Genomic DNA, 20,767 nt, shown 5'->3' with positions numbered 1-20,767 from the left:
GGAAGCACCATATCTCTCCTCCGCTCTCTTGTGTCTCTCTCTGCCGAAAGGAAGGGGTAGATCTCTTTCAGCTGCTCTGCGTGTTATTGGTAGACAGCGACACAAAGTGTTCCACCCAATAACTGCAACAACCACTCTTAAAGCTGGACTGTTCCAAAGACATTTTTTATGTTATATTTAGCCGTGTGCAATTATTTTTATTTTCTGCTTATAAACACAAATATTATGAGCAGGAGTTGGCCAGCCGGTCTCTCGAGGCTGCTCCACATTTTAATTGCTAATCAGACAACAAACACATTCCCGTCCACCGGTATAATATATATTCACCTCCTTGGTTATCCAGAAACGATCAAACTGACCCTTCCAGTTTTGGAAGAGAATTCAAAGGCTTACGAATCCCTGTGAGAAATAATTTTGTTTTCATCCTCGTCTTAATAGGTGATTGCTTATTTCTATACAAGATGAAACATCCTATTCATACCCGGCTTGTCAAGAACCCAATAATCTTATATGCGTTAATTAAATCGCTTGTTTGAAACTATCGTGTCAAAACTGTGCAATCTTAACTCAATGGACGACCACGAATTACGGGCAGCGGAAGAAGATAAGGGCCTGCGGGCGGAAGAACGCCAAAGGTAATTTCTGTTAACAAAAGAGGGAAAAGAAAGAAAAATTGACATGTCTAGATAAAAAAAGATACCGAACCATAACACTGCGTTTTCTAGTTTAAAGCGCATAATCAAAACCACTGACTATCCTGACTTCAATTACATTGGGATCTAGTGTCAAGTTTATTAGGTTATTCAGCTCACTTGAAAGCCACATCCTGAAAACTCAAAGTTCATGAATGTGGATTCAACTAACGCATTTTAAATGAATTTTACAATAATATTATCTTACTCATTTAATCAATGTCTCTGTGGACTGCTCATACCAAGGACTGCTGCGTCCAAATTACGCTATGCACATTTTCATGATCGCCAAAGGCAGAAGCTCGGTGGGCGGACTCACATCCACCACAGGGAGTGCTACAAATAACAGTTCTACAAACACTTGAACAACAACACTAAACCTAAAAATGTTCCTTTGGGAAAATATGCGTTCGAACCAATTGGCTCCGCTTGATGCCCAGGCAAAGGAGAACAATGCATCAACCACAGGCATGCTTCCCCCAACATAAAATTTTAAAATAAACTGCAAGTGTTACTCTGAAACTGCCTTCTAAGTCTAGACGAAAACTGGAAGTGTAGTCAAATACAGAGTAAAGCAGATCAAACATTACGCTTGCTTTATCCTGCGTAATTTGGCGGTCAGATGAGATCTCCTTTTGCTTGCAACTGAAATGGAAAAGCAGTAATAAGGTGTGAAAAGGAACGTTGAGAGAACAAACAGTAACAGGGGAGAATTAGCAGAAGTGTGTGTCGGCTGGTTGGCATTGCCGAGCAGTTCTGGATCTAAACGTTTTGGCTTCGGACAGATCGCTCTTAGCATAAGAGGCAGCGGACTCTCATAATTGGCTGACAAGGAAGAAAGGAATATTACTGATGGAGAAGTAAGAACACCAAAAACCATGAAAAGCATGTATGATATTTATGGATCGATATTTATTTTACAAATTAAGAAACCAACATAATAAATAGCAGCAGGAGGAGGCCATCTGGGCTGTCTAGCCTCCTCTGCTATTCAATAAGATCTTGGCTGATCTTGCCGTGCAATCAGCTCCAACTAACTGCCTTTTCCCTATAAACCTTAATACAAAAATCTATCCAACTGTGTCTTAAATATATTTAAAGGGGTAGCCTCTACTGCTTCTCTGGGCAGAAAATTCCACAGATTCACTGATCTCTGAGAAAAGAAGTTCCTCCTCATCTCCGTCCTGAATCTACTCCCACTAATCTTGAGACTATGTCGCCTAGTTTCCGTCTCACCTACCAGTGGAACCAACTTTCCTGCTTCTATCTTATCTATCCCTTTCATGATTTTATATGTTTCCATGAGATCCCCTCTCATTCTTCTGAATTCCAGTGAAGGCTGCCCCAGGCGACTGAATCACTCCTCATTGACGAACACCCACTTCTCCGGAATCAACCCGGTGAACCTCCTCTGTACCAACTCCAAAGCCAGTGTATTTTTCTCAAGTAAGGAGACCGTAACTGCACTCCAGGTGCGGCCACACCAGTATACTGTACAAATGTTATCATTATGAAGGAGTACAATTCCATGACATCTGCCATAATATCTTACATGACGTGGGTGAAGTAGAAAGATACAGTATTGGCATGTCATTAGCTTTAGTTGCCGGGTAGTTATTTCTAGGCTCAGGTCAAGCAACAGATATCTCATAAAGACCTGTAGAAGTGCCTCCATCATTTGCATCTGTGTTATTCTTGCTACTTTGTTGCATCAAGCAGCAATGTTGAGACACCCTGCCTGTACAAGGAAAATAACTGTGATATTGTTCTCTGCACAATTTTGGTGATGCGGTAGTCACAGTTAAGCATCTGGAAATCTATAGAATCCGAACAAATGAGTCTGAGGCTTGATATATTGAACATGGCTCGGAAGGACTATTTGTTAATAAGATCGCGTCCCTGATATAGGTACTATTATAAGATATGACTAGCTTGTACAACATTGAAGTGAGTATGAGACCAATGACACAGTTTGCGTGAATGGGATTTCATGACGTATTCACTGACTTTGCCTTGCGTACGAGAACTTCAAGCCTCTTGCGGCACTGCGTGTGCATTTAGATTTGGACTTACCTGTTCATAGCAGGTGCTGATTTTTCTCTGCTGAATCTAAGCCCAGAAGTGAATACGTGGTAACGAAAGACAATGGCATGCCAATACTGTATCTTTCTCGTTTCCGATTCAGCCAGTTCACGCAAGATACTATGTATTTGTTTTCAAGCTGCAGATAGGGGAACTCGAATTGCTTCGTTCCTTCACTTCATGGCGGAAGAGTTTTCTGGCCTGCCTGAGTAGAAAACGTTTCTCTTCATCGTCGTCCATGAGGTCCACTCCTGCACGAATATTCTGCGTACTTACGCTTCCTTTTGTTCTAATGGCTTATTGTAAACTGCTATTAAATGTTGAATGGCAACTGCTTATCACTACAAAATGCTTCCACTTTAAGTGTTGCAGACTAGCTTTTCAATTAGTTCGAAATTATATTAGGCATCCACAGATTTCAATCTCGTAATTCTCTGCTAACTCTAGAAACAATGTAATTGCGACTGACTCGCCATTGGTGTCATATTAAAATGAAGCATGTGTTTACTGCATCGGGTCCAAGAGAAGAAAAGCAGCATTCGCAGCAGCAGAATAGTTGGCGCTCCGAGTACTATTTGTTTCCAGCAGATTTATGCGTTGATTTCTTCTTTATGCACTGATTTCGCCATATCGCCTCAAAATTATGCATTGACATTCAAGAAGAACGTCATTTTATTCTTGCTTCTGTCTCTAAAAAAATAGCAGAATTCTATATTTTCCAGTATCAGCAGGTGAATAACTATATCGGAAAGCTAAGTTTTTCACTGCATTTAATCCAAAATGGAATATTGTCAAGGAATTAGAGTCAAAGAGTTAAATAATTCTATTGTCTCTGTTTCTTTACATATTATAAAGAAATTTTATCCTTTGGTTGATTGGGCGTATTGTAATTGGTGCAAATCAGAAATCAAAACCATATCAGCGAACACCAACGACTCAAGTAAATTAAAAGAGATTCTGAATATAGGCATAAAACTATTAGGAACCAGAACTATCTATAAACATCAGGCGGAGATCATTGATGCTGTGGAACTGCAAATAGGCAAACAATGAGTCAGCTGTTCCCAACAAGAAATGTTGCAGCTTGTTCCACTGCATAAAAATTCTGTTTGTTACTCACCAACATTCAACTCATTAAAATGCAAGTTCTTACGAACAAATAAATCAGCTTTGGATGATTCTGTAAATAAGCAAACAGTGTGTTGATAAGCTTCCGAAGAACAGCTTGGCCAACTGCAGTGTAACTCATAGCAGTTTTTTGAGTAAAAGCATCACTTGGATTGTTCTGCCTGCTGCAACGACTATTAGTGGAATGGAACTTATGCACATCCTTGCCCAAATTGTACAACCAGGGAAAATGATTGTTGTGATAATTATGTGGGAGATTGATCAAAAATGATGGTTATATAAGCAAGTTCGTCGTAAACGTCTTCGGCGTTTTCTGCAGGATGAACTTGTAGGGGGAGCTTTTTTTCAGTAACATTCTCCAAGAACCAAAAGAAAGTTGGTATTGGGGAGACTTGACTGTTCATTGTTCTTCATCAGAATATCCACTGTTTGGTCGCAAAGTCTTTGTCAAATGCTATGATTGCTCTCATTTCTCCAGTAAGAGCCTTCTCATTGGTTAAGTGCCTTTCAATATCTGGAAGAAATGTCAGGTGTACTGGCCTGCATCTACATCAACTGCGAGTGCCTTGATCATAAAGTGTGCTGGATATAGAGATTGACACATAATCTGTAATTGCGGTATTTTTACCAGGGAAGTTACTGGAGAAACAATCACAGACGCATTGTAATTTTGGTCCAGAATTGTCCCGATACCTCTCAGTTTGGGAGATCCAGCATCGTGGGCTTGAACTTGGCCTTGTACTTTCTTCCGTTGTTCAAAGTCAGAAGAACGCACAGCATAAGTATTCGACGCGTCATGTTGATTGTCAGATAAGTAAAATGCGACGTATCTTGCAGCTGATTTTTCAGCATTGAATACGACACATTCCCATTCTGATCCAAGCCCCTAGCTAAGGCGCTAACAGCAGAGACAAAACCACAGAGAGAATTGTTCTCCATAGCAAACGAACATTGTATGAGGAATGCGAAAATGTCAGGGCAATATCATTTACATCATAAAGTGAAAATAATATACACTTCTTGCAGGAGGCGGTCATCGTCTACCCCAATATGAAACCGTTATGTTGCACAGCGAAACGGCTTCAAGATCTAAATTATTAGATGTTACCAGTTTCCATTCGTTTCTTGAAGGCTTCTGCACTTTGTAGTATGTATCCCATTAATTTCAAAATGAACATTCCCATTTTGTCCAGTATGTGCACGCCTTACTCTGACTTCGGTTGCGACAGTCCTGGGATTTCATTTTCCTGGACTCCAAAAAAGAAATCAAATCAATTCTACCTCCAGGGAATTATCAATCAATTTTACCACTGAAGTTAACGATTGCACATGGATCGACATCAAAATCATGAATAACCTTTTTTATAAATACACCTTCAACTTGTATCTCCGCAGTTGCCGGTTCCAACCTAATCAAATCAAGAGCTCTTTGAGTGGTGTGACTTGACAGTTTGATAAAGGTACAAGGCATATATATATATATATATATATATATATATATATATATATATATATATATATATATATATATATATATATATATATATATATATATATATATATACATATACACACACACACACACACACACGCGCGCACACACATTTATTTATTTATTTATTTATTGGTCCATTGATTGATTGTATATATCAGCATTTGTACCTTCATCAAAAGCAGCAGCATTCATCCTTATCACCAAGGCACATCTTCTCGTATGTTCGTCTTGTAATCCTCATGATCGAATACTAATGCATTATCTTTCATAAACTGAGCTGTGGTGGATCTGCGTGGAATGTCGCTGTCAAACGCTCTCCGTACAAAATGAAACGTTGACTGTTCTTCCTGTTCCAATGCTTTCAATAATGATACGCCAGCGAGTTTAGCACCATCGCATCATTATTTTGAGGCTAAAGTGTTAATTGGAACTGGTCTGACAATTACTAACATATTTGTACCCATGGCGCAACTGCCTCAATAGTCCATCAGAAAGATACTCCTTCGTAATCATGCATCAACTATCATTTGTACCTTGTATCTCTGTTTTAATTCAAAGTTTTTAATTTTTATCCGATTAACAACATCTGCTTGAGGCAATACGGGACAGGTGACACTTTGTTTTATGTTGATTCTTTCGTTAACAAATAAAAGCATTCTCAAGATTATCTCCCTGTATAGCTCTTTCTCATTGATGAACAATTGAAGCTTGCGACCATGTACAACCCAAACGTTTAATTTTATATTCACCGCGACATCCCATCAAATACTTACTTTCCATCTATGCGGGTATCGAGTGCAACCAATTGGTTCCCGAAACCAATTCAGACACACAAAGCAGGAGAATGAAAGACGCCCGCTTTTAATTCGTCATTGCGCTGCCAACTATTAAGAATACTGAATGAGTGATATCAAAATGACCAGCGGATCTTTTAAACTACTCAAACATTGGGCCAAGAAATGTTGACTCAGTCAGTACTATGTTTCGCTGTCAGTTTCGCTGAAATTCAAAGGCAGGGTGCTTCTCTCCTATTATTTCCACTTCTAATTTCTCCGTAGAAAATTGGTGTAAAATGAAGCTTTCACCTCCGTTGACCTAAAGACATTATGGTCGCTGTTGAATTACCTTCGGTTGAATTACCTTCCGAGGAATTGCTAATGTGATATTGTAGCCATTCACCGCACCGGCATCGAACCGGCTCCCGACATCGCGAACGTCGTCGGAGGCCCCGATCCAAGATGGCGCGGGGCCCTCCTTCTTCCCCATTGTCAGGCTAGGAAAGCCCGTGCGTGGGAAGGTCAGGTGACCCGCGCGTGACGTCAGCGCGGGAACTATAGCGCGGGAAGTTTTGGGATATTAAAGGCGCACCGTGCTCCTGTCGTTCATTCGACTTCTGATTTCCAACCAGCGACTCTGTGTCTTCATTTGTAGTGTGTAGCTAGCCGCTACAATATATTCATCCGAAAAACGTGTATGGCACGCAGTTTACACTTTCTTTCTTGCCAGTCCATCACCTTTGCAATTTTGTCCTTCCAGTTGATGAATAGCACTAACTAGTGATGACGCCAATATGCATCAGATTCATTATTGTATACCTGTTTGCCATAGAAATACCTTCCTCTCAAACATGGGATTTGAAAGCGCTGATGATTTTACTGTTTTGGTTCGGACTTCAACAAACTGAATCAAACAAAATACATGCACATTTAAATACAAAGACACGATATGGCCACGGGTAGTTGATATCGCTAATTAGATGTTGAATTAGCGTTTCATTAGCAATTCCATTTCGATCTCCAGATACATCCGGTCAAGTACAAGGTGGAGCATAAATCCTTAAACTTGGCCGATACCAAGGTTTCATGCGGGTTGTGGTTAATGGACATATCGTAGCTCCTCAGGGATTCTAACATTATTTTTCATGTTTCATGTTTGATACATGTCTGCAAACAAATGACAGGTAGCAGACAAGATTATATTGCTTTGGCCAATGTTGCTGAAACAATATTCAAAATGTTTTGAATTTACATCACCGGGAATAGATAAGCAAGGACACCAGGAAAATTCTGAACAGATCGATAAGGCAGTATTGAATTGCGCTCTCATTTCTCACATTTCCCTTCCCGAAAGTTCCGCTGACAAAGGAATGGCTGCTACTTTGAATCGCTTACTTTCATGTTTGATAAAGTTCATATATTTTTGTTGCTGACAAAGTAACACACATTAAAAAGGTACGCCATACAACAGTCTTTGATGATAATGAAACGAAGCGGCCATAATTGAATTGAGGCCAGAAGAAAATAATACTGGCTTAATTTCACAACTTGGAAAAAACTGCAGTAGGATATGTCGGACCACTGAAGGATTATACGCTGTGGATTCTCCAAAATATTCTGGAGATATTGGTTAACGAGGTGGAGTGTAGGAGATAGATTATACCCACGAAGAGAGCTAAAGCAATCAAGGACATTAATCAATTTCAACATTCGTGTCTCGGAGGTCCAAGAAGTTTCAATGTAATCATCTATGGCTGGCGTATTACCCAAACAATAATAAGACAAAAATAAAATGAAGGAATAGGCCAACCAACCACTCCATGGCTTTCAAGCTTTATTTCTTGCAGCATAAATCTCTATCAACCTCCACCTTAAAAATATTGAATCACTTAGTCTCCATAGAACACTGGGACAGAGAATTCCAAAGATATGTGACCTTCTCAGAGAAGAAATTCCTCCTCATCTCCTCCTGGAATACACATTTGTTCTGGAGATATGGCCTTATTTCTGTATGTCCCTGCAACGGCCTGCCTTTCCACTGAAAATCTTACATGTTTAAGAATTATCGCATCTCATTCGTCTGTACTCTATTTGTATAGACCCAACTTGCTAAACTATACTCCATATGTCAACTCCATCCAGCATCCCAACAATCATCGGAGTAAACTTGCTATAAATATGAAGACGAACCAGAAGGCATTAGCCCAGATGGAGTCACACCAAGGCACTGTAAATTTCCAAAATTTGCATTACTCTGTGCGGTTTCAGATAAACACCTTTTGTTTAACGTTTCTCTCTCTCCCCCTCTCTCTCTTTCTCTCTCTCTCTCTCTCTCTCTCTCTCTCACACACACACACACACACACAGACAGTCGCTGTTATTTGCTCTCTTTCCAAAATGAGTGGCACAAGTTCACTAAGAACGGTACTAGATTGGTAACAATCAAGTGTACCTGCATTGAAACTCCGTCCATGGACGCTGAGAGAACAAAGTAACATTGACACCACAGAATGTAATGATATGCCTTGAGCTGCTACTCCTCCTTGCATGCCAATTACAGTCTCTTCGGATTTTGGAGATGCAGAGGGTGAAAGAATATGTTCGTTGTAGTTAAAAGAAATGGATGCAGTCGGCAGCGTTGCACATCTTTTCATATTGTCTCCTCCAAAATCTATTGGCGAAGCGCAAGGTAAGAGCATTGGTCGAAGCCAAACAAAATGGATTGAAAATGATTCGTAATGTTATTGAAGATTATTATGTTATGTGGATTGAAAGTCGATAATACCGTGTGATTCTGTTTTTGGATGAATTGATACAGACGGTGAGGTGAAGCGGGACATTTAGGTAGACCCTACACTGAGTGGGGTTCAGAAAACATTGTAGTCTGAATCGTAGTCGGTTTTGCCGTAAAATGCCGATTGGCAGTTGCGGTTTGAAGTAAAGTCACAGAGCGGAGCCGACTCCCTCAAAATGACACATGACAACTTCGCCAAGGATCCTTTGAATCCACTGTGATGAAAAAGTGGTTGACCAACTAAATACCGATGAACTGAAACTGATGCATCATCAAGCCAATATGGGCTTGGCCAATTTCTACCTGCACCAGAAGTCACAAATGCATACCAAGTTGTCCGTATGCACTCTCTGCTCCGAAGATATGTTGAGATGTACTTGTACGGGCTGCGTATTTCCGATATAACTTGCTGAAACGGAGATAATCGTGCCTGGGTAAATTCCAAGGCGATGTTGCGACTTCACCGCGTTATTCCTGCTTTTCCTATCTCTGCAGCTGGGACAGAAGTTTCGGAGTTAAGTTGTGTCATCCCCCCCTTAAACGCTATTTGTCTGCTAAAATGGGGGAATCATTGTTACAATATGTTCTCTGCTTTAGCCCCTAGATGAATGTCATCGTACACTTTCTCCTCCTGACTTTTGCTCAGATTAATTTAGGACCTAGTTATCATTGGTATTGATATTGGTTTATAATTGTCACTTGTACAGAGATACAGTGAAAAACTTGTCTTGCATACTGATTGTACAGGTCAATTCATTACAGAGTGCAGTTACATTGAGTTAGTACAGAGTGCATTGAGGTAGTACAGGTAAAAACAATAACATTACAGGGCAAAGAGTCACAGCTACAGAGAAAGTGTAGTGCAATAAGGTGCAAGGTCACAACAAGGTAGATCGTGAGGTCAGAGTCCATCTTATCGGAAAAGGGAACGGTTCAATGGTCTTATCACTGGGGTAGAAGTTGTCCTTGTCTGGTGGCACATGCCGTCAGGCTCCTGTATCTTCTACCTGATGAAGAGGAGAGAATAGAGAATGATCCGGGTGAGTGTGGTTTTTGATTATGCTGGCTGCTTTACCAAGGCAGCAAGAGATAAAGAGAGAATCCAAGGAGGGGAGGTTGGTGTCCGTGACGCGCTGGGCGGTGTCCACAACTCTCTGCAGTCTGTTGCGGTCCTGGGCAGAGCAGTTGCTGTACCCAGCTGTGATACATACAGATAGAATGCTTTCTATGGTGCATCGATAAAAGTTGGTGAGTATCAAGGGGACAAACCTAATTTCTTTAGCCTCCTGAGGAAGTAAAGGCGCTGGTGAGCATTCTTGGACGTGGCATCTACGTGATTTGACCAGGACAGGCTGCTGGTGATTTTCACTCCCAGGAACTGGAAGCTCTAAACCCTCTCGACCTCAGTACCGTTGATGCAGACAGGTGCATGTAGAGCTCCTCCTTTCCTAAAGTCAATAACCAGCTCTTTTTTTTTGTTGACATTGAGGGAAAGGTTGTTGTCATAACACCATTCCACTAAGCTCTCTATTTCATTCTTGTACTCCGACTCATCGCTGTTGGAGATAGGACCTATGACAATGGTATAATCTGCAAACTGGTAGATGGAGTTGTAGCAGAATCTGGCCACACAGTCATGAGTGTTTCGGGAGTAGAGTATAGGGCTGAGGACGCAGCCTTGTGTGGCACCATTGTTGACAATAATCGTGCTGGAGATATTGCTGCCTATCCTCACTGATTGTGGTCTGTTTGTTAGAAAGTCAAGGATCCAGTTACAGCGGGAGGCCTTGAGTTCGAGGTCTCGGAGTTTGGTGACGTTTGCTTGGAATTATAGTATTTAAGGCAGAGCTGTTGTCAATAAACTGGAAAGGGTGGGCTGGGTATGTGTCAGAGGACCTGGTAGATTAGAGAGAGTTAAAAGTACAGAGGGGGAGCAGGTCACCTGAAATTAACGAAGTCAATGTTCATGGATTTGGGTTGCAGTGTATGAACTGCTGTTCTTCTAGCTTTGCCGAGCGTCTGCTCCCGGTTGCAGTCTATTTTAATTCCCCTCCTCAGTCCCATACCTACCTGTCTGTCTTCAGCCTCCTCTAATACTAGGGTGAGGCTAAATGCACACTGGAGGAAAGGAACTTCACATATCGTCTACGTAATCTACAACCCGACAGAATAGTTCAAGGCATGAGGTTTTTGTAAATACTCTGGGTATGCACCGTCAACACTTTAATAAAAGAACTATAGTTTCTGGGTCTGGGGCTTTGTGAGAACTCTTAAGACTATCCACGGGCGTCTTACTTTTAAAAGGGCATTCCTAAGTGCCCTTGAGACAGCAGTGCTTTGGCATTCTTGAAGAACGACAAGGTGAAAACGTACTCTCAAAATACTGTTAATTAATGAGTTCTTGAATTTATGCTCAGCGACTATAATGGAAGGACAATAACTTTTACAAGTCATCAGCATATCTGTGACAATATGTCGGTGGCGTAATTCCTTTGCACTTGATCATTTAGCCTTGGTAATGAAAATGGTAGAATCGTCATATTCTGTCGAAGTTATGTTGGAGAGTACCTACAGTGCATTTGTGATTGTTTTTATTCATAGAACGAACGTTGTCGTCACTCTCAAAGACTGTATTTATTCGCCATTCCTCATGGCCGTTGTCATGACTTTGAAGGAGCCAGACTGAGGCGGGAGATGTAAATGTTAACGGTCCTGATTCACTATGATCAAACTTGACGAGAAGGCCTGGTTCAATAATATTCTGAGACACAAACTCGGTATAAACTCCCAGAAGAAACTGTCGGACGAATCTTCAGGAGCTCAAACTACTTAAACGTAAATTTAATTTCAGTAGTTACAATTGCATTGTTTGCTTGACGTGTGTGTGTGTGTGTGTGTGTGTGTGTGTGTGTATAGATTAGTGGTCCCGCAGTATTTACCATGGAATAACACCTTAAATGAAAACAAAACACCTCCGAATATTCAATCATCTTTGCCTGGAATCGAGACTTCCCTGACCCGTAACACTCTACTAATTCTGACTGACAGAAGAAATATATCTATGACCATGTGTTAAGTGGCAAGATGGACATCCTGGACCTCTTCCTTGATATCATCCTGGAGGATTCAATGTTGCCCGATGAATATGGATGTCTATTGATTCCGCTGTGTCATTTAAATTGGTACAACACTCAGGATGTCCCGCGCCAAATGTTTGGTTTCAGTGCCCTCAAGTTACTGCTAGATATTACATTATTTAACAAAGTACCTGCGTAAAAGAGTCAATAGAAATACATTCATTCTCCAAAACATATGTCTTAGTAGATCTCCAGCTTTGAATCCGGAGCCCGCAGTCTTTGCAGACACTGGCCTCTGATTGACTGCAGCTTCTAATTACTTAGAAATAGTTTGAAGACAATCTGGTGTTTAACACTGACTGCTACCTCAATAACTCCTATATAATGTCCAACATAACAATCCCTAACAGCTCTGAACTCGTGAAAGTTTAATGGAAAACTAATTAAATTAGTCTGAAGGTACATTAAGAACAGTTATCCAAGTCTGGCAGGATGCTGCAAGTGACACATGCTGCTGATCAAAATAATCTTTGAAGACAATCCATTTAATATTACTGATACTAAAATTTTATTCTGTATTTACATAACTATATTTAAATTATTAAAAACAAATAGTGAAATTCGAATTCCCGTCTCTGCAACAATGGTCCAGAATATCATCCAGCTAACATTGGGAAAGAATGGCGCCACCCTTTATGTAAAACCCCTTTATTCTCTGATCACATTGAGATACATATTTCTATTTCCAATTGGACCGCGTAGGCAAGTTTAAAAATGCAAATGCATTCCAAGAGGTCATACGATGAAGTTAATGTTTAATCATAAAACTAAATATGATTACGTGCGGCATTTTACCTTCACAGGTTAACTTCTATAAATAGTCTTTTTCTCGTATTCGTGTAATAATTGTATTGCGAAATTCGGAATCGTTTATATTTTACGTCGCGGTTATCCAAAATCTAATTCGTTGTTTTATTTTCTCAATTCCAATCATTTATATTCCGTCCGTTATAATTCTAGAATTATGTCCATCCTTCCAGTCATTGGCGTTTTTATCTGACAGTTGCATACTTTCGAAATCTGATATCCTCAGTAATTAACATGTTTTTCCCCATGGCTCTATGCGGAACGAAATGTTTCAACATTATCATTGGCTACAGGTGAGAATATTGAAATAAACTGTGGCTCAGAATAAGAAAGAAGTTCGCAAAACATAAACACTATTAAGCAGCCAAGCATTTATGAGAACAATATTATATTCTACAACGGCTAGGGCACTAACATATAGCAAATAAGAATCAATTTTACTGTCTATACTTATGTGAGAAGGTATTATGCGCATAGAAGAACATAATGACAATGAACAACGAAAGTCCACGAACTGCAGTAAATTTTGACACATTGCTCCCAGTGTTAAATTAAATGTCTGTTATATTCTTGCGCAAGCGTCACTGACATTCAAATTATTGAGAGGCAAGGGTGTATCGCAAGGTTTTAGAAACAAAAAATCACTTTTAGATGATTCGGGAGATAAGCAAACAGTATAGTGATATGCCTCCGAAATGGGAAGGGTCTGACTACCTTCACAATAGTTTGAAAACTCTCTTTTCATAGCTCTCTTTTGAAAGACATCGTTTGTATCACCCCGTCTGCACAAAGAGTAAAGAAATGAATTTCTGCCCTGGTTACACTTCAGTACCACCAGAAAAGTAATGATGGCAAGAAATAAAATGGACGTTGATCCAAAAATGATGATTAAATACCCATTCCAGTTCGAAAATTGCAAAACGTTTCTAGATTGGTGACCTTGGGCTGAATGACTACCTAAATCAGTGACGTTCGTCACGATAGAAAAGAAGATGGTAGTCGTGCTGGAGAGACTCGGCTGTCCATGGTCCTTTACCATGACGACAACATTTTGTGCCCTACTGTCCTGATCCTTAAAGCTTCGGGTTGCTCTGATTTCTCCGGAGAGAAGCCCCACAGTAAACAGACCAGGATCAGTGGACTGCAACAGCTGATAGGAAAGCCGCATGTTCTGGCCAGAATCGGCGTCAGTTGCGATTACTTTAGCAACCAGATACCCTGGATATAAAGAGTGATGGGAAATCTCCAAGGCTGATGATCTGTTCCATGCTAATGGTGAAATAATGATCGGAGCATTGTCGTTTTGGTCCAGAATTATTACATTAACGGTGGCAGTACTGCTCAGGGAAGGGGATCCAGCATCCTGACCTTGAACAATGATCTGGAAATTCTTCAGCTGTTCGTAATCAAAAGAACGTAATGCATGTATATTGCCACTCTTTGAATTAATCATAATAAAATGATGCAGTGGAACATCTTTTGTCCGATATTCCAGCAGCGAATAAGACACTTTGCCATTCTGATCAATATCTGGATCCAAAGCTGTAACCGCAAATATGGAAACACCAGGGACATTGTTCTCTGACACAAACACGTTGTATGAGGAATGTGTAAACTTTGGCGCATTGTCATTTACATCAGAAATTGAAACCAAAATATTTCTATTTGTCACAAGAGGAGAAGAACCTCTGTCCCGGGCGGAAATGGTTATGTTGTACAGTGCAATAAATTCCCGATCCAAAGGACCGTTTGTTACTAATTTATAATTATCTCTTGAAGTCTTTTGTAGCTTAAATAGTATACTCCCATCAACCTCACACTGAATTTGTTCATTTCCGTCCGAGTCGGCATCTCTTACGCTAATTCCAGCTATCACTGTCCCAATCGGTGCATCTTCAGGGACGGTCCTGGATATTGACGTAATCTCAATCTCAGGGCTGTTATCATTCATATCAATTAGCTCCACCATAACTTTGGCATGTCCGATCATTGGATATGTACCTTTATCCACAGCTTCTACATAAAGTTCATATGCATCTGATTCTTCGAAGTCCAGAACACCTTCAACTCTGATCTCTCCTGTTTCCGGTTCCAATTTAAACAACTCTCGAGCCGTTTGTGAAGTGTGGCGAGTAAAGGAATATGTCAGCTGGGCATTGGTGCCATCATCTATGTCATGGGCATGTACCTTCGTCACTAACATTCCCTTGGGTGCATTTTCGGGTACATTGACCTTGTATACCTCGTGATCAAATACAGGCGCGTTATCATTTGAGTCCATAACAGTGACCGTGATCCGAGCTGTGCCAGATCTTTGAGGAGTACCTCCATCAATCGCTGTCAGTACGAGGTGAATCACTGACTGTTGCTCACGGTCTAACTGTTTCTCTAATATCAGCTCAGCAACTTTACTCCCATCTCGACTTGTTTGCATTTTGAGAACGAAGTGCTCATTTGGACTGATCTGGTATGTGTTGATTCTATTTGTGCCCACGTCTGGGTCGTGTGCACTCTCGAGAGGAAAACGTGCCCCGGGCGCAATTACCTCTATAATCCGGAAAGCATATTCGCCTTTTGCAAAAGTAGGTGAATTGTCATTTACATCATTTATCTCCAGCTGAACGCGATGCATTTCCTGAGGATCATCAAGCGCTATTTGGAACGAAAGAGAGCAAGAGAAGCTGTGTCTGCAGAGCTGTTCCCTGTCGATTCTCCCATTAACAAATAAATTGCCATTTTCCCGATTAACCTCAATTAATTGCATTCTGTCATCGGAGACAAGACGACACCTTCGGGTTGATAATTCCCCTATATTTAGTCTTAAATCTTCAGCAACATTCCCAACAAAGGCCCCACGCTCAAGCTCCTCGGGAATCGAGTAGCGAATCTGTCCCGCAACCATACCCGACGCCCAGAGCAGGAAAATAAAAGACGTCCTGCAGCAGATTATGTTCGCCATTTTTTTTCTAGAATGCGACTGTTGTAAAAAATTGTAAATACCTGAAAACGAATGGCTGCGAATTTTGGTTGAAAAAACACAAAGACTTTCCACCAAAATACTAAACCCGGATATAAAAAATTGCAATTTCAGCCGGCGGTTTTTCTGAACTCGACCGTAACACAGAAACGCAAGCACAGTCTGTCTCTCTCCGCCTCTACTCTGTTTTATTTTATGCTCGAGAAGTGGGTAGATCTCTTGCAGCGTCTCAGTTCCTTATTGGTAGACAGCGACACAACGTGTCCCAACCAATAACTGCAGCAAATGTTCTTAAAGCTGGACTGATTCAAAATATATTTAAAGTTGTGCAACAAAAATCCTCAGACAAGAAAATATAAGAAACAATTTTACAAATTTAGCTTATTGTAAATTGCCATATTGTGCAGACACAAGTATTCGGCTTGTATCTTTACAGCGGTGACACCAGAACAGCCAGTATTTGTTTAACATGGCAACAGTGGAATATAAATTCTGATGCATTGGATTGCATTTCAATCGACTGACAGATTTATGCAAAATGATTGTGCAACAATATGGTTTTCGAATTGTTTCAGATTAAATATTTTTCTTGCTATGAAATGCGTAATTCCAGAGATATTTCTTCTATATATTTTGGGTCTCAGTGCAAAACAAGCAGAAATATTGTTTATACTTGTTGAAATAACAAAAACCTGGGGAGATTGTTTTCACAAATGAACCATGTACCTCCACAAATCAACAACTTTAGGCTTCGGCTTCTCCAATTAACGTTCTACTTTCTTAATTTGAGGTAAGTAGCATCCCAGCAAAAATGCTTCGAATTAAAGCACTATGTTTGTGGTAAAGCTGCATCATAAGCGATGCTATGCAAGCAGTTCCAGGATTTTGACTGAGAGGTACTAAGAGAATGGCCAATATTTTTTCAGGATTTGCAGTGACAAGATAGAACTTCTGCACAATAATGTTCCCATCTAATTCTTCCATTTGTCTTGTCACTTGATTGGTATCATGGGATTGGGAGCTGCTATTTGAGAAGGCCTGACAGATGGATATTCTGCAATTTATATACGGTATGCGCTATTACAAGGAGGAAGATGTGGTTACTTAATTTGGAGGATGCCAAAAATGGGGCTGATTTTTCCTGAGTGATATTATATTATTGAATTGTATCCATGATACTCTCATCCAATAAAATGTTATTAAATATTCTTAAATTGTATGTGACGAGGAGGTTGCCGGGAACCTGGATTCGCGCTAGAGAGTAGTCAGCGTTAGTACTGCTGATCTAATCACAACAGTCATAAAACTGAACTAATTAGTTTCCACTTAATTGACGACAACCAGGTTGTTGATGGTGGGAGACTCGATGCCAGTATTAACTTTCGTTTGTCAAAAGAATTTGGTTAGAGTTGTTTTAATTGGATATAATCGTTGTCTGTGACGTAAGATAAAACACTTTCTTGGCAATTACTATTACAAGCGTGAGTGTTGACATATCTCCTGTTACATGTTGTCATAGACTACTCCATAAGGAGGTTCAAAATTAAATTTCCAAAGAGAGGAGGGCATTCAAAAAGTATTCACATCCTCAGGCGCGTCAGAAGCACGTGATATCATTCTTCAGACGTACATCTGAAACTGCTGCAACATCACAGGAGTCAGATCCAAACCTTCCATTGAATGCAAAGCATATAAAAAAATCAGTAGACGCAAACAAGTTCACGTAATTTCGACTGAAGTGCGGAAGGCATGCTGCAATACAAAAAGAAACAAAGGTGCCAAGTACTATGTATATCATGGGCAGAGATATATCAGTGGGATGTAATCCGAGTTTTAAGCACAACTGAAAGCGGTTACAAAATAGTTGGCTGCATGTGGGAACGGATACTGTCTGGAGGTAAATCAGCAAAACTAAACTAACAATTCGATCGAACAATGTCGCCGATCAAACAAAGGCATGGGCAAAATAACAGGGCACGATTTCGAAATTTATAAAACGGTGCAAACTTTCATGAACAGTGAGGACCATGCTGTGGACCAGTGAGGACCAAAGCATCGACGACCAATCAAGTGCGTTCAGTACCATCGCTCACGAAGGGGACCAACGAATCTTTGGGATTACAGCGCAAATGAGTGCTCAAACCCTGAAATATATAAATTCGTAGTTTGACGAAAACCCTCGAAAAATATCCCACTGTGGAACTCAATTCGGGAGACCAATATGTACGGGAAATTGATGCGCCTGGTCCCTCGATTGTGGATCCCATCTGAAAAGGCAAATTAAAAGATTTAACGTTGATGTTAATGGAAAGCAGCAGCTGCCAGAGAGCTGGGTAAAGGTTTGTTAACTTAATGTGACTTTCGTATCAATGGGAGGGCATATGTTCAAAACTTTAAAAATATAGTTCCAATGTACTGTCACGAACCAGCAACAAAAGAAACACACTGAGCATGATTTAGTGTTAAAAACTATTTTATAAATCACTACTTATGATAATACGTAAAATAAAAGTAAAAATGTTAGTATGTTAGAATTCAAAAATGTTAAAACTCGAACGTTAACCCCAAAACTAAACTCGTCGTGTCTGTGTGTGGCAAAGTCCAAAACTCCCAGTTCCGGAATGGTACTTAAAGTTCAGTTCCGCAAGCCATAAGGTGAAACATGAGCAAGGGCTTCTTCAACAACCACCGTTGTCAGAAGATAAGACGTAGATGTAGAGAACATAGGGAGAGTAAATACGAAATCCAAATGTTCCACGATGGAACCCCAAACGACACTTCAGTGTTTACTCGGTAGTGACTTCCTCACCCCGAAAAGCACCCGAATCGTGGTCGTCCACACACAAATACCTGTTTCCTTCTACAGGTCAGCAACAAAGTGAACTCCACCGGATTACTTCCAATTTCAAGACATGGATTTTAGTGGCAAGCACAGTTATTGTTTCTCATCCATCGATAGAGAAAACAAGCAGACTGGTGTCTCTCTCCCTTCTCCCTCTCTCTTCTTCTTCTTACTTCCTCAACAACGTCATTATGTCCTTATCTTTTATTGACGTAAGCACACCCCACACACACATACACACACACTCTCTATCTTAAAGGGACTTTCACTGAGTCCGTAACACCTCCCACTTAAAATAATTTTCCCAAGAAAAATTTAACCGCGCATACAGTTAGTAATGTTAATAATTATCATGCTACACAACTACAGACTATCAGATTAGTACAGATACATGTTTCCCATTTACCATCGAGAAAGACAATCAGCAATCACATTATCTTTGCCTTTAATGTGAGTTATCATGAGATCAATATCTTGCAAAATTAAACTGCAGTTTAACAGCCTTCTGTTCTTGTTCTTGACTCGGCTCAGAAACACCAATGGGTTATGATCTGTATGCACAGTCAATGGTTTCTGAGCGGTGCAAACATATACACTGAAATGTTGCAAGGCTAAAACAAGCGATAGTAATTCTTTCTCTATGGTGGAATAATTCTTTTGATGCTCATTAAATTTCTTTGAAAAGTAAGCTACAGGATGGTCAATATCATCAAGGACACACTTCTGCAACAACACAGCTCCTGCAGCTTCATCACTGGCATCTACTGCTAATGAAAATGGCTTTTCAAAGTCAGGTGTTTTGAGCACAGAATGGTAGCATAAAATGGCTTTCAGTTTCTCAAATGCTTCTTGACAAGAATCTGTCCAAACAAACTTTACTCCCTTCTTCAGAAGATTAGTTAGGGGAAGAGCAATATCAGCAAAATTTTTACAAAATTTTCGGTAATATCCAACCATTCGCAAAAATCTTCTAACAGTCCTCGTACCTGTGGGAATAGGGAACTCAGATATTGCTTGAACTTTTGCCTGAACAGGAGCTTGCTTGCCTTGACCTACAACATAACTGTCACAAACCAGCAACAAAAGAAACACACTGAGCATGATTCAGTGTTAAAAACTATTTTATTAATCACTACTTATGATAATACGTAAAATAAAAGTAAAAATGTTAGTATGCTAGAATTCAAAAATGTTAAACCTTGAACGTTAACCCCGAAATTAAACTCGTCGTGTGTGTGTGTGACAAAGTCCAAAACTCCCAGTTCCTGAATGGTTCTTAAAGTTCAGTTCAGCAAGCCATAAGGTGAAACATGAGCAAGGGCTTCTTCAACAACCACCGTTGTCTGAAGATAAGATGTAGATGTAGAAAAACATAGAGAGAGTACATGCGAAATCCAAATGTTCCACAATGGACCCCAAACGATACTCCAGTGTTTACTCGGTAGTGACTTTCTCACCCCGAAAAGCATCCGAACTGTGGTCGTCCACACACAAATACCTGTTTCCTTCTACAGGTCAGCAACAAAGTGAACTCCACCGGATTACTTCCAACTTCCATACATGGATTTCAGTGGCAAACACAGTTATTGTTTCTCATCCATCGATAGAGAAAACAAGCAGGCTGGTGTCTCTCTCCTTTCTCTCTCTCTCTCTCCTTCTTCTTCTGACTTCTTCAACAACGTCATTACGTCCTTTATCTTCTATTGACGTAAGCACGCCCCACACACACATACACACACACTCTCTATCTTAAAGGTACTTTCACTGAGTCCGTAACAATAACCAAGATACGTCACAGTGGCATGGCCAAATTCACTTTTAGCCAAGTTAACTGTAAGGTTAGCTTCGGAAAGTCTTTCAAACAACCTTTCTAATGCAGATATGTGATCTTCCCAAGTGTCATTCCCAGTCACTAAGTCGTCAATGTAGGCATCTGTATGTTTTAACCCATGAATCACTGAATTAATCATTCTTTGAAATATTGCCGGAGCATTTTTCATTCTAAATGGCAAAACATTGTATTCATACAATCCAGAA

At 40.2% G+C, this 20,767-nt stretch overlaps 1 protein-coding gene across 1 annotated transcript; it reads right to left on the bottom strand.

The window, feature by feature from the left end:
* Window positions 1-9,040: 9,040 nt before the first annotated feature.
* LOC127569151 (protocadherin gamma-A6-like) lies at window positions 9,041-15,813 on the bottom strand. The gene is made up of 2 exons (XM_052013534.1): window positions 13,869-15,813; window positions 9,041-9,270 (listed from the first exon to the last, which is right to left on the bottom strand). Exons 1-2 carry the CDS (start codon window positions 15,811-15,813, stop codon window positions 9,041-9,043), a joined length of 2,175 nt encoding a protein of 724 aa, XP_051869494.1.
* Between the last annotated feature and the right edge of the window lie 4,954 nt (window positions 15,814-20,767).

The sequence above is a fragment of the Pristis pectinata genome, chromosome 4 (genome assembly GCF_009764475.1).
Source record: "Pristis pectinata isolate sPriPec2 chromosome 4, sPriPec2.1.pri, whole genome shotgun sequence".
NCBI lineage: Eukaryota > Metazoa > Chordata > Chondrichthyes > Rhinopristiformes > Pristidae > Pristis > Pristis pectinata.
The sequence above is the reverse complement of the archived record's forward strand: the minus strand, read 5'-3'. Positions and strand labels throughout refer to the sequence as shown.